Here is a 12524-nt window from a genome sequence, read left to right on the forward strand (position 1 = left end):
AGAGGGGCAAGTCCCTCGTTTATAAAAAGGAAAGAGATTCAGAGCTAAAATGGCAAAGTGTCAGCATCTTTAATTTTAAGGGTGGAACATGGAGTTTGTTGTTTTCTTTCTGAATTTGTGAACTACTTTATAACTTTTTTAAAAGGTCATTTTCCTTTTCTGGATTGGTAACCTTAAGGTGAGGACTGTGTGATTTCCAGGATGAAATAAAACTAGTGTAACTGAAATTAGGCAGGATCTCGTATCTGTCTTAGAGAAAATGTTTGATTGCCTATAGATAATTTAAAATTGGTTTTCTTTCTTATTGTTATAGGGCTACGCACCACCTCCTAAAAATGGGATTGAACAGAAGCGCCCTGGACGCCCTTTGAATATTACATCTCTAGTTAGGTTATCTTCAGCTGTGCCAAACCAGATTTCCATTTCTTGGGCATCAGAAATTGGAAAGGTAAAGATTCTCTCCTCTGGGTAACATGAATGTAATCCCTCTAGGAGTTGATTTATTTATTTATTTTTTTTCTTAGGCTGCTGCTCCAGCTTGTTTTTGTTTTCTGATTGTAATCTCTAAAAAACAGTAATTTCCAGTTTCGGGGTGGAGGTGGAGATCTTTAAGGTTATAAAATTTAAAGTTTCCTGAGTGTCCTCTCTTTATTTTCCTAGAAAGGGAATAAGTATAATTACAATATTTCTTAAGGTAGTGATTTAATCACAATTGTGTTTAAGTAGTATGTTAAGAAACTTGAAACTTTGGGTTATGTTATGTATTTATGAAGAGGAACAAAGAATCTTTATTAAGCTTTGGGGAAAATAGTTTACTCATGTTGTGATGAGAAATAATCTGTTCCAGCTTTTACATAAATAGCTGATACTTCAGAGAATATGTGGGCATCTCATGAAAATACTTACATAGAATCGTGTTATTTTCTCTGTACCTTTAGGTTGATGAACCTGGCTTTCTGCTGATTCTTTATCTCAAAATGCATTATTTCAGTTATGAGATACTGATTAATACAACAAAGGATTTCCATTTTAGAACTACTTGTTCATATAACTAAAATAATAGAATGGCAAAAGATGTCATTTAATTTCTGAACATAAACTTTAAAGTTGCTGTTTCATAGAAAAAAGGATAATATTTCTATTTTATGGATGAAGAAGTTGAGTCATACATTTGAGCAGGAATTTTTTTGGTTTTGTTACCAAGGTAATTGCAGAGCTGGACATAAAGACGAGTGTTTTTATATTAATTTTTGGACTGTAAAAATGTTACTATCTTTTTAATGATTGTTCTCTTGTACTCTCATTTCTGTATTTTTACTGAAACTTATCAGTATTATCATAGGGTGCTGATTCCTAATATTTTTCATTTGCGTGAACAGTGCAGTGGTAAAATATTGGATAAGTATTCAGAAAATCTTGACTTAGTCCCAAGTTGGCCATTGTTTGATTTTGGCAAAGTTGTATAATTCCTTGAGTCCTACCTATAAAGAATTAGTAAAATCTTGAGAATGGGTATTGTATACAAATGTAAGAAACATTATTAAATGAGCAAGTATTAATGCTTTAAAGCTTAGTAAGAGGAATTTGAACAGAAGAGTATATCTTTTTGAAATGTTCAGATTTTTTTATTAGTTTCAGGTGTACAAAGCAACATAATAGTTAGACATTTACACCCCTCACAGAATAACCCCCCGCCCCCAGGCTAGTATCCCTCTGACATCTTATATATAACTGTTACAATACCATTGGAAATGTTCAGATTTTTGAATAAATGATCATAGCCAGTGAAGACCTGGTTGGTTTGTTTTTGTGCCACATAATGGGAATAATATCCTTTCCTTGTAATTAAAATGATTAATCGACTTAAAATTTGCACATATATTGGGTATTCAGATATTTAAGAGGACTATTGCAGGACATTAAAAATATTTAAAACATTTGGTTTGGCAATTACTGAAAGTATTTTGTTTATTGTAGAATTGATTGAATGAATATATGTAGTAAAATGGTAAGATAGATTTTTAGCATTTAGGTAAAATTGTATTTCATCCCTTTATAGCTCTATAAATAGCTAATGAAGGTTCCTTTGTGCCAGATCTAACAGGTATGGGACTGGCCGCTGTTCCTTTCTAGCCTTGTCTTTTTGATTTTTATCATTTCTTCATGTGTCTTAGATACTCCAGTAGCTGCCACTTCCCTAGTAAAATGCCCATTTGGGAACAGGAGTTATTTGTCAAATTTTTCCTCAGATGAAAGCTGATTTGGGGTTCATTTGAATGATTTGTTCAAGACCATGTAGAAAGTGGGTTCTTCTGCCTGAACTGGAACTTTGGAACTCTGGATGGGAAGGTTAATTCAGACCACTGGTGTTTGAGCTTTGTTTCTGCAGTGGAACTCAGTTTTCAATGAAAATATTGTGAGAGCCCTTTACATAAAAACAGAACAGTTCTAGTTAGAAGGAGGTATGGGATGGTACATCCCATTCATACCATGGTGGTCCCTAAGGTACCAGTTTTGCTAAATTAGAAACACAATTTGAAAAACTGATCTAAGTTATCTTTCACACGGATGTGTTAAAGTGATAAGTGATTGAGAAATACCTTTAATATAATTGAGCTTGTATCTTCCCTGATGGAGCTGAGCTGATTTTGTTCCCTTAGCAGTCATTGACCTTCCTGTGGAAGTTATTTTGAATGTTATTTTTAGAAATCAGAGGTTCTTAAACAAGTATTATGTGTAAATAAGGAGACTATTATCTCTCATCTTTAATACAGATTGTCTTTCTTTGTAGAATTACTCCATGTCTGTATATCTTGTACGACAGCTCACTTCAGCCATGTTATTACAGAGATTAAAAATGAAAGGTATTAGAAACCCTGATCATTCCAGAGCACTAAGTAAGTAATGTTTGTAAGACTTGAGCATATGAGATACTTTAATGGAAAAAAAAAAAGCCTCACACATACATCAATATAGGAATAATTTGGGAACAATTGCTAGAAACATAAAATGAATTTTGAGTTAAAAAATACTCTAAATTTAAAAAACCTTCCTTTTAGAAATCACTCCCAAGAAGATTAGTTTTAACCCAACTAGTCTGATTTTGGGCCTTTTCATGAAAACTTACTTAGGTAAACATCAGGTTGATGGTCATTTTGATACATACATTGACTTGAGAATTCGAATGCAAGTTTTCAAAACCTCCAGTGTTTAATAGAATGTACATTTTTATAAGTTCTAAATAATAAAAAGTTCTTTTTGCTGAAGAGATGTTGATAACCACCACCAGTATTTGCCTTCTAGATGTTTTATTTTGTACTTTGCTTTCATAATATAGAATAATAGGTAGAAAAAAAAAGTCTAGTCCGAACTGTAAATAATTCAGTTCAATAACTGCATTTAATTGAAAAAGACATTTTTCTGGGAAAGGGAATATTCCCCCCCCAATTACCTCCATACCACTGAATGAACCAGAAAGGAGAAAAGGATCTATAGGTTGAAATGGGAGCCAAGTACGGCTTTTGAAATGGTATTTTGTTTCTTATAACTCACACCATTTCTCCTCTCCTCAAACAGCACAGTATGGATCTTCCTGCCTAGAGCTGAAAGCCAAGAAAGCTGTTTCCTAATTTTTCTTACCCCACTCCAGTTCCACGGTCTCCAGTTCCAGTTCCATTCTCCCTATAATGGTGTTGAGAATTAGGCATCTGGAGGCAATGCATATATTTATTAGCCTGCATATACAGTAACTTGTATACATTACCTGGTGAATAAACTCAAAGGCACATTACCACATTTTTAGTCATTTTCAGTTGTCGAAGGAAGTATAAGAATATTTTACCTTTTCTGTTTACAAATAAATGTATTAGGGTAGCATTGAAGCTCAGAGTATTGCTGCTTTCCAAGTGTCTTTCCTAATTGTTTTGTTCTTAAGTCTTAAACAACTTTCTGTTTTGAAACTCTTCCTTATCTGCAGTTTTACTTTTAAAAATTCAATTAAATATGTAATCTAGAGTTTACAAGTTTATAATTCTTTAACCTAATACTGGAAATATGCTTGTGTTTTCAATACGTTAGTACTTAACATTTTGTTTTTTTGTTTTGTTTTTGTAGTTTCTTGACGTATTCAAAGTGTTTGGGAAACTTTAAATAAGATATGTATTTCTTTAACTTTGTTCCTATGTCACAATTAATTTTTAAAAAATTCATTGTCATTTTTCCTTCTTTTTAAAGTTAAAGAAAAACTTACTGCAGATCCTGATAGTGAAATCGCTACAACGAGCCTTCGGGTATCCTTGATGTGCCCTGTAAGTAAAGCAACAAAACATTCTGGGGTGTTTTAATTTTTATGAATTACTAGTTTTCCCATGAAAGTACGTGGGATAATGATTGATATATTATGACAGAATTGTAAACTTTTGTTGTTTTCCTATCCAGGAATCTTCATGCTTAAGCATTTTAATTCAGAAGAATGCACACATTCTTCAGGCAATGACTAAGCAAGAAGAAACCTAAAAGGATATTGTAACAAAGAGGGAAGAGAACTTTAGGTTCAGAATAATCTGTCATAGTTAATGCTATAAGTAATCCACAGTAATAAACATATATAGTGAGTTGGCTCCTTTTATCAGAATATAAGCAGTATTGAAAAACAGCAATAAAATTACTAGGACCTGGTAAATGCTAATTGATGGTTCTGCATTAATGAGTTAGAATGTGTGAGATGTCTTAATTCATTTGTAATGTACTTCTAAATTGCACAATAATTTTTATTTTATATTTCATTACATAGAGACTGGGGCAGAATCAGTCAGCAACTTAAGATTCTTCTGTGTGCTTGGCACTGAGCTAATTGTGGGGGAAAATATTGAGGACTTGATAAAAAGTTTTCAGGAAGATAGTGTAGTTTGCGAGAGAAAACCAACTCACATTGAAAAGCAGAAGACTATACTTACCGCGTGTAATTGTGCTATTGGAGTATCAAAGAAATGATGGGAGAGGTCAAAAGTGGATAAAGGCTTTAAAATCAGTACTATTGGAGGGGACCCTTTCACATGAGAGGAACTTTATATGGAATCTTGGATTATGTAGTTTGGGAGGCATTTGGTGACCAGCCACCATAGTGAGACATGTACAGAGTTTTAAATTGAGATAGAATCGTGTCAGAGAGAGAAGGGAATAATTTGTTCAGTTCCTATTTAACTGTCTTGGCAATCCTGTATGAGAGTTGTTCCCATTTTGCTGATAAGGACACTGAGACTGAAAGGTTGGCTAACCCAAACCATGTAGTACTAACTTGTAATAGAACCAGGATAAAAATTTTGGTCTGGCATTCCAGTTCTCTTAGCAATATGCATATACCATATTGCCACGTTGGACTAAAATATAAATATCCTGATTACAAGTCCACTTCTCTGTCATCCTGGAAAGTGGTGTTTGCATATATCTCTCTGAAGCTTCTTTTCTATTATTATCATTAACTTAAAACTAATTTACCTTTATTGAAAGTGAATAGAATTACATGAAATTGGGGTTGCTTACAAATTGGGGACCTGGGGTTATCAAACCCAGAGAGAAGGTCTGCAGTCCCAGCAGGGGAGGCCATTAATGCCCCAAGATGGTGGCAGAGCCCCTAGAGAGACCATGTGTTTGGACCCAGGACCTTCTCTGGTCATAAGCTGTGTGCAAACCTTCAGGCATACGTTCTGATGCTTCCTATCAATTATGGTACCTTCATATCCTGGTAGCTTTTTATGTATTGATACATGGGAGACAATCACCAAGTTATATTATGTGACGGAAGGTTCAAAATTATGCATATTGTATGCCACCATTTGTGGAAAATGTTTTTTAAAACACACACTTGATTATGCATAGAACATCTAGGAAAGGACATGCAAGAGACAAATAACAGTGATTCTAAACACGGGAGCAGGTGAGAGAGAGACATATTTTCATTGTATATGGATCTTTTTCTACCTGTGAATTTATGTTACCTATTTTCAGAAAGTGAAACGGTCTTTTAAAAATTATAGGGCAATCAACGAATACTAATAAAATATTCAGCGATCTTGATGGAAATTCTGGTTTGAATTTCTTTTTCATTTTGATCTTCCTTGTTTGACTTCTTCAGACTTTTATGACTGACTATTCCCTTTGAGGCTTTGTTCTCCTTTCTGATACAGTTCCCCATGTTTTCTTCCCTGTCCTGTAGTTAGGGAAAATGAGGCTGACAATCCCATGCCGTGCAGTGACTTGTACACATCTACAGTGTTTTGATGCTGCCCTTTATCTGCAAATGAATGAGAAGAAGCCCACCTGGATATGTCCTGTGTGTGACAAAAAAGCTGCCTATGAAAGTTTAATTTTAGATGGGTAGGTACATCCCAATATAAATGCTGGCTGGTCTCCATGCATACAGCCTCACATCAGTGCTACTCTAGCATAAAGTCCAGGGGTTTGTGTGATTTTTGCTTTATGCTGAATTATACTCAATCTTATTTTTAAATTGTGGTTAGTGGCCCTTTTATCTTTATGATTTGTGTTGGGGGCAAGAAGGTGAGTAGTTTTCTTTTTTCTTTGCTTCCCAAGATCATATTTTGTAGACTATAGGCAAAAGGGGAAAGTCCATTTAGTGATGTCATTTTGCTTACCTACCATGTTTCCCCGAAAATAAGACCAGGTCTTATATTAATTTTTACTCCAAAAGATGCATTAGGGTGTATTTTCAGGGGATGTCTTATTTTTTCATGTACAACAATCTACATTTATTCAAATACAGTCATGTCATCTTCTTCTGCAACATCGTCATAATGGACTAAATGCGTCTTCTGGCTGATAATCTTAACTGGGGCTTATTTTCGGGGTAGGTCTTATTTTGGGGGAAACACGGTAGAACTTCTTGAAGAGAAACTGGGGTCTATGCAAAAACACAGAACAAGTAATAGGGTCAGTAGAATTCTGTTACGCAGCTGGTAAATTCAAAACTGGAATTCACATCCAGGTTTTTCTGACCCAAGTCCACACTCTAAAGCATTACCTCTTGTGTCATGTTGCATGTGTCAGAATTAAGGAAAATGATATGCACTATCAATAAAAGCGAGGTGCCCTTTTTTTGAATAACACTTTTTAGAAATTACATATATCATCCATGCATCACTATAAGTTTAGAAAATACAGTTAATGAAAAAATTAAAATAAAATTATCAGCATTTCATCCTATGGTGATGATTTTGTTATTGATGTATTAAAAAGATTGAAGTCATACTTTACATAATGACTTGTCTGTACATACGATTTTTCATTCAATATAGAGTGAAAAATATCCTAGATCTTTAAAGATACTTACTTGTCCAACATTTTTTTTTTTAAGTTTTAAAAGAGTATTACTGTAGAAAGGAATGAGGCAATGAAAAAAGCAAATGGCACTTTTTGCTTTTCTCTTTATAAACTTCCACTTTACTGGGTTTTTAAAAATTTTTAACTTATTTTGAAATAATTTCAAACTTATAGAGAAGTTGCAATAGTAGCACAAAGAACGTTTCATATAACTGACCCAGGTGTGTCAATTGCTAACATTCTGTCATACTATTTGTTTTATCACATTCCCTCTTAATACATGTGTATATACATCTTTGGTGTGTGTGTATAAAGAGAAAAAGATGATTATTACTATTTTCAGAATTCTTTTGAGCCATTTGAGAATAAGTTGCATGTGTCATGCCCCTTTGCCCATTAATATTTTAGGGTTTGTTTCCTAAATACTTGATCCATTTTATGGGTTTACTACTAATCATTTCAACATTTTTTTCTGTTATTGCCTATATTGTTTGCTTCTACTTTTTCTATTTTAAGTTGCCTTGTGATGTGAACATTTTTGAAACTTTTTTGTGTATGTCTATGGATTTTTCCTTACGTTCTTAGAAATTGCAGTGCTGAATCAAAGAAAATGTATGATTTTAAGGCTTTTACTATTATTAAGGTGCTTCCCAGAAGGAGTAAACTATTTTACTCTTTTCTAGGAAGTTATTTTACTCTCCTGCCAGGAGAGTATTAAAAGCCTACTACTTCTCAGTCTTTTTGTTAATCTTATCATATCATATTAAATTTTAGTTTTTAAATGCCTTTACAAATTCCCTTGTTGAAAAGATATCTTACTAGTTTGATTTCTATTTTTTTATTATAAGAATTATCAGACATTTCTTCATCCATACATTGATTGTTATAGTAGCTTATGAATTGACTCTTAATGTTTCTTTTCCTCCATTTTTTAAATGTGGTTCATATTTTTCTTACTAATTTATAAGTGGTCATTATAATTCGAGGATGTTAATTTCTGTGTCCACACGTGCCAAATATATTTTCCCAGTTTGCCTTCTAATTGTATTTATTGTATTATTTTTCTCATTCAGAAACTTTGAATTTTTATTTTATCAAGTCTGTCTTTTCATTTTGAATTTCTGTCTTTAATGTGTTTAGAAAGTCCCAGAGATTTTATATGAACATTGACTTGTTTTTTTTTTGTCAAGTACTTTTAAGATTTCATTGTTTTTTTCCTTTCAGTCATGTAGTTCTTCATTTTATCATGCATTCCTTCATGAATTTATTCAACACAGTATTTATTAAATACCTGCTATTTGTCAGATACTGGGTCTAAAATGGTTAACAGAGCACTTCTAGTGTTTGGAGACAGTGAAGAATTGCATATTACTGTATTTTGCCGTGTATAATGCACACTTTTTTGCCCACATTAGTGAGGGGAAAAGAAGGATGCGCATTATACGTGGTTAGTACTAATTCTGTATCTATATAAATGTTTAAAATTCTTTCATTTAAGCTTATGAGTTAAAAGTGTACCTCTAGAAATCAATGACAATATCCATATATACCCAATATCCAATATCCATATAATATCCATATATCCAATATCCAAAATAATACCCTGGAATACGATAATCAGTTTTGTTGAACTTACTACGAACTTGTAACGATACAGTGTTCTTGGCCTTCTATGGTGTGTAAATACCGTAAATTTGTTACCGGTACATAAAATTTCTTGTACTATAATATGTTAAAAAAATAAATGCCAAAATTCCTTTATAATATAAAAAAAAAGCATGTAAGTGTAAACACATAAAAATTTGAATTAAAATGAAAGATATTTTTTTCCTTGAAAATTTGTGCCAAAAATATGGATGCGCATTATACATGGCAAAATACAGTACGTATTAAGTGCTCTGAAGGTAAAGAATGGAACTATGTGAGGAAAATTTGGGATGGGAAGAAACTTTAGGTTGGGAGTAGGTGATCCCATTATGGTAGGGTCACTCCACCCTACCTCCCTGATTGTTAGTCAATAGTCTCGCCAACATTGAATAATCTCTTCCATGAACTTAAGATACTGCCTCCATCATTTAATACATTCTTATATACAGTAGTGTTAATTTCTGAACTGCTATTGGCTCCATTGATCAAAGTATTAGTGGGCCAGTATAAACCTATTTTAATTATTGGATTTCTGTTACATGTTAATGTCTCTTAGGCCATGCATTTCAGAATATTCTTTACTATTATCAATTTGTTCTTCCATATTCACTTAAATAAAAGTGTTCTCAAATTACACGTATATGTATGGGTTTATTTCTGGACTCTATTCTTTTCCATTGATATGTCTATATTTATGTCAATACTGGACATATGGTGTCTGACTTGGTTCTTTTTCACAATTATTTTGGCTGTTATAGATCTTTTGCATTTCATTGCAAATTTTCGAAATGGCTTGCCAATTAGAAGCAAGCGAGATATTTTGATTTGTATCACATTGAAACTATAGATCAGTTAGTGATGACTTAACAGTATTGTCTTCTGATCCATGAACATGATATATCTCTATTTAGTTAATTGTGTCTCAGTAATCTGGTAGTTTTCAGTACATTGGTCTCGTACCCCTTATGTCAAATTTATCCCTAAGTAGTTGATATTTTTGATGTGGTATTGTTTTTTTGTTTTTTTTAGAAAAATTTCTGGTTGCATATAGAAATATAGTTGACTTGAGTAGGTTGCTCATATCTTGAAAACGTACTGAACTAATTTTGTAGTTCTATTTGCTTTATTGTAGATAATATAGCATATTCTATAGACAGTGATGTAGTTTATGAGTAAAGTCAGTTTTATTTCTTTATAACCTGATTGCCTTTTGTTTTGTTGTCTTGCTGTCTTGAACTGACTAGTTTATTAACATCATGATTTTCATTCAAATGTTAAACTAATCATGCATTCTGGGGATAAACCCCACTTGGGTTTTCTTATCCTTTTTATTTATGGTTGGGTTTGTTTTGCTAAACTCATGAGAGATAATTGGTCTGGTTTTAGTATCAGAGTAATGCTGGCCTTAATGCTGGCCTTGTACAGTAAGTTGGGAAGTGATGGTATTATGTGTCCTCAGATATTTGGTAGAATTGCCTAGTGAAGATGTTTGACCCTGGAATTTTCTTTGTGGTAAAGTTAACTATAAATTCAATTTCTTCAATAGGCATAGGGCTCCTCAGGTTATCTATTTCTTTTTGATGAGCGTAAGTCTGACTGGAAGTTGGTCAATGTCATTCACCGTAAAGTACCAGCTTTTTGGTTTCATTGGTATTTCTTTTTTTTTTCTATTTCATTTGTTTTTTTTTGTCATTTCCCTTTTCTTGTTTATTTGCACTTTAATTTGCTCTTCATTTTCTAGTTTCATTTACGTAGAAGCTGAGCTTTCAGTTATTTTCTAGTATAGGAAGATTAGTGCTAGAAATTTTCCTCTAAGTACTGCTTTAGCTACATTCCACAAATTTTATTATATTTTCATTTAGTTCAAAATACTTTCTGATTTCTGTGTTTATGTTTTCTTTGTCTCGTGGGTGGTTTTGTTTAGTTTCCAAATAGTTGGTCATTTTTTACCTATTTTTCTGATGATTTCAAATTTAGTTTCATTTTAGCCGTAGAACATCATTTGTATGCTCTGAGTTATTTTAAATTTACTGACACTTCTTTTATATCCCTATTTCTTCCTTTCCCTACCCTATAATTCTTTTTTCCTTCGTAATCTTATAAATTATTTTTTGTATAGCAACCTTTATGTTTGCTTATGTGTATTTTATGTGTTGTTTGAAGGTTGTCTCAGTTTGGAGGCTCCAGGTGTCTATTTCTGTTTAACCACTAATTTTTTTGATGACTCGATAAGTCACTTAACTTGTATTGCTCATTAAAGACCTCAAACTTAGGAGGAAAAGGGTATAATAGTTGTGGTAAAGCGTGAAATATTGAAATACTAAAACAAACTGAAATCAGGTTTTACTTTTGTCTCCAAGGTAATGTGTATTTCTTTGTTAAAATTTCACCATTGAACAAAGCCATTGATTACATTTATGTACTTAATTGATTTATAGGCTTTTTATGGAAATTCTCAATGACTGTTCTGATGTGGATGAGATCAAATTTCAAGAAGATGGCTCTTGGTGTCCAATGAGACCGAAGAAAGAAGCTATGAAAGTGTCCAGCCAACCCTGTACAAAAATAGAAAGTATGTGCAGAAGGGCAGCAGAGAATGAAGCAGTGAGATTCGTGCAGCATTATCTTTATCATTAACCTTGTCCAGTAGAACTACATTTGGAGCTCAGTTTGCTAACTTTATCTTTTTGATCATCTATTCCATATGTAATTTCCCCCAGATAATTTTTATTCTTTAAGAAATGTGCTAAAGATTATACCATTTTATAATCAGCCTTTTCATAGTTTATTTTTCATATGTAAAGTAAATGAAACAATCATCTAAAATTGTTTTAATATGGTGTTTGTACAAAATGAAAAATTATAAATGATATTTCTATGGACAGTTTTTCAGAATTGTTTTTAGAGTACCTGTTGGAGTAACCCCAAATGGAGGTGTGGTTAGATTTACCTCATCCATTAATCCAGGGTAGGCAAAGGTGGCCACAGGTTAGTTAAAAATGTTAACAAATTGTTTCCATTTCTTTGTGGGAAGGCATTTGACCATTGCCTTGGTTACCTAGGATGTATACTCAGCCTTCAACTCCCTGCATCTGTCCACATTGAGTGGGAAAACGAAGGGCAGTCTGAGTGATTGAAACCCATAGATGAACTTACTAGTTTCTTTTTATCTCATCTAACCCACTCACTGCATTTGAGTTTTATGTTGACTATTTTTGATGTTCTAATAACCAGTGAATAATAGGTGTTCAAAATAAGAAGAGAGGAAAAAGGAAAGGATTAATGTCAATATTAATCATTCTCCTTGATTGTTACTGAACCTATGGGTAGAATAATTAAGGTTTGTTTCCCTCATCTTTGAGAAAAATAGTGATTTAGTCGATTAATTGCTGCTGCTTTTTCATTATCAACTATAGCATTCTTTTTCTACTAAATAGATAACAGGGCATAAATATGGTGCATGAGATCATCATAATGGACAGAAAGGAGAACCTAGGTGGTTAGTGGGTAATTGATAAGAAAATTTTTCTATGAAATAG

General features: G+C 32.9%; 1 protein-coding gene across 18 annotated transcripts in view; it reads left to right on the forward strand.

Annotated features, from left to right (window-relative positions):
- The window catches only part of PIAS2 (protein inhibitor of activated STAT 2), an 87133-nt gene that overhangs the window by 51527 nt on the left and 23082 nt on the right, over positions 1-12524 (forward strand). For all 18 annotated transcript variants that reach the window (XR_013995304.1, XR_013995305.1, XR_013995306.1 and 15 more), the window contains 5 exons: positions 314-448; positions 2792-2897; positions 4234-4307; positions 6215-6375; positions 11424-11557. Coding sequence is in view for 14 of the 18 variants with exons in the window: in XM_081079054.1 (XP_080935180.1) it covers positions 314-448; positions 2792-2897; positions 4234-4307; positions 6215-6375; positions 11424-11557 (610 nt within the window). In the remaining 4 variants the exon portion in view is untranslated. The remainder of the gene's footprint in view (positions 1-313; positions 449-2791; positions 2898-4233; positions 4308-6214; positions 6376-11423; positions 11558-12524) is intronic.

This window comes from Rhinolophus hipposideros (genome assembly GCF_964194185.1).
Source record: "Rhinolophus hipposideros genome assembly, chromosome: 17".
Classification (NCBI taxonomy): Eukaryota; Metazoa; Chordata; class Mammalia; order Chiroptera; family Rhinolophidae; genus Rhinolophus; species Rhinolophus hipposideros.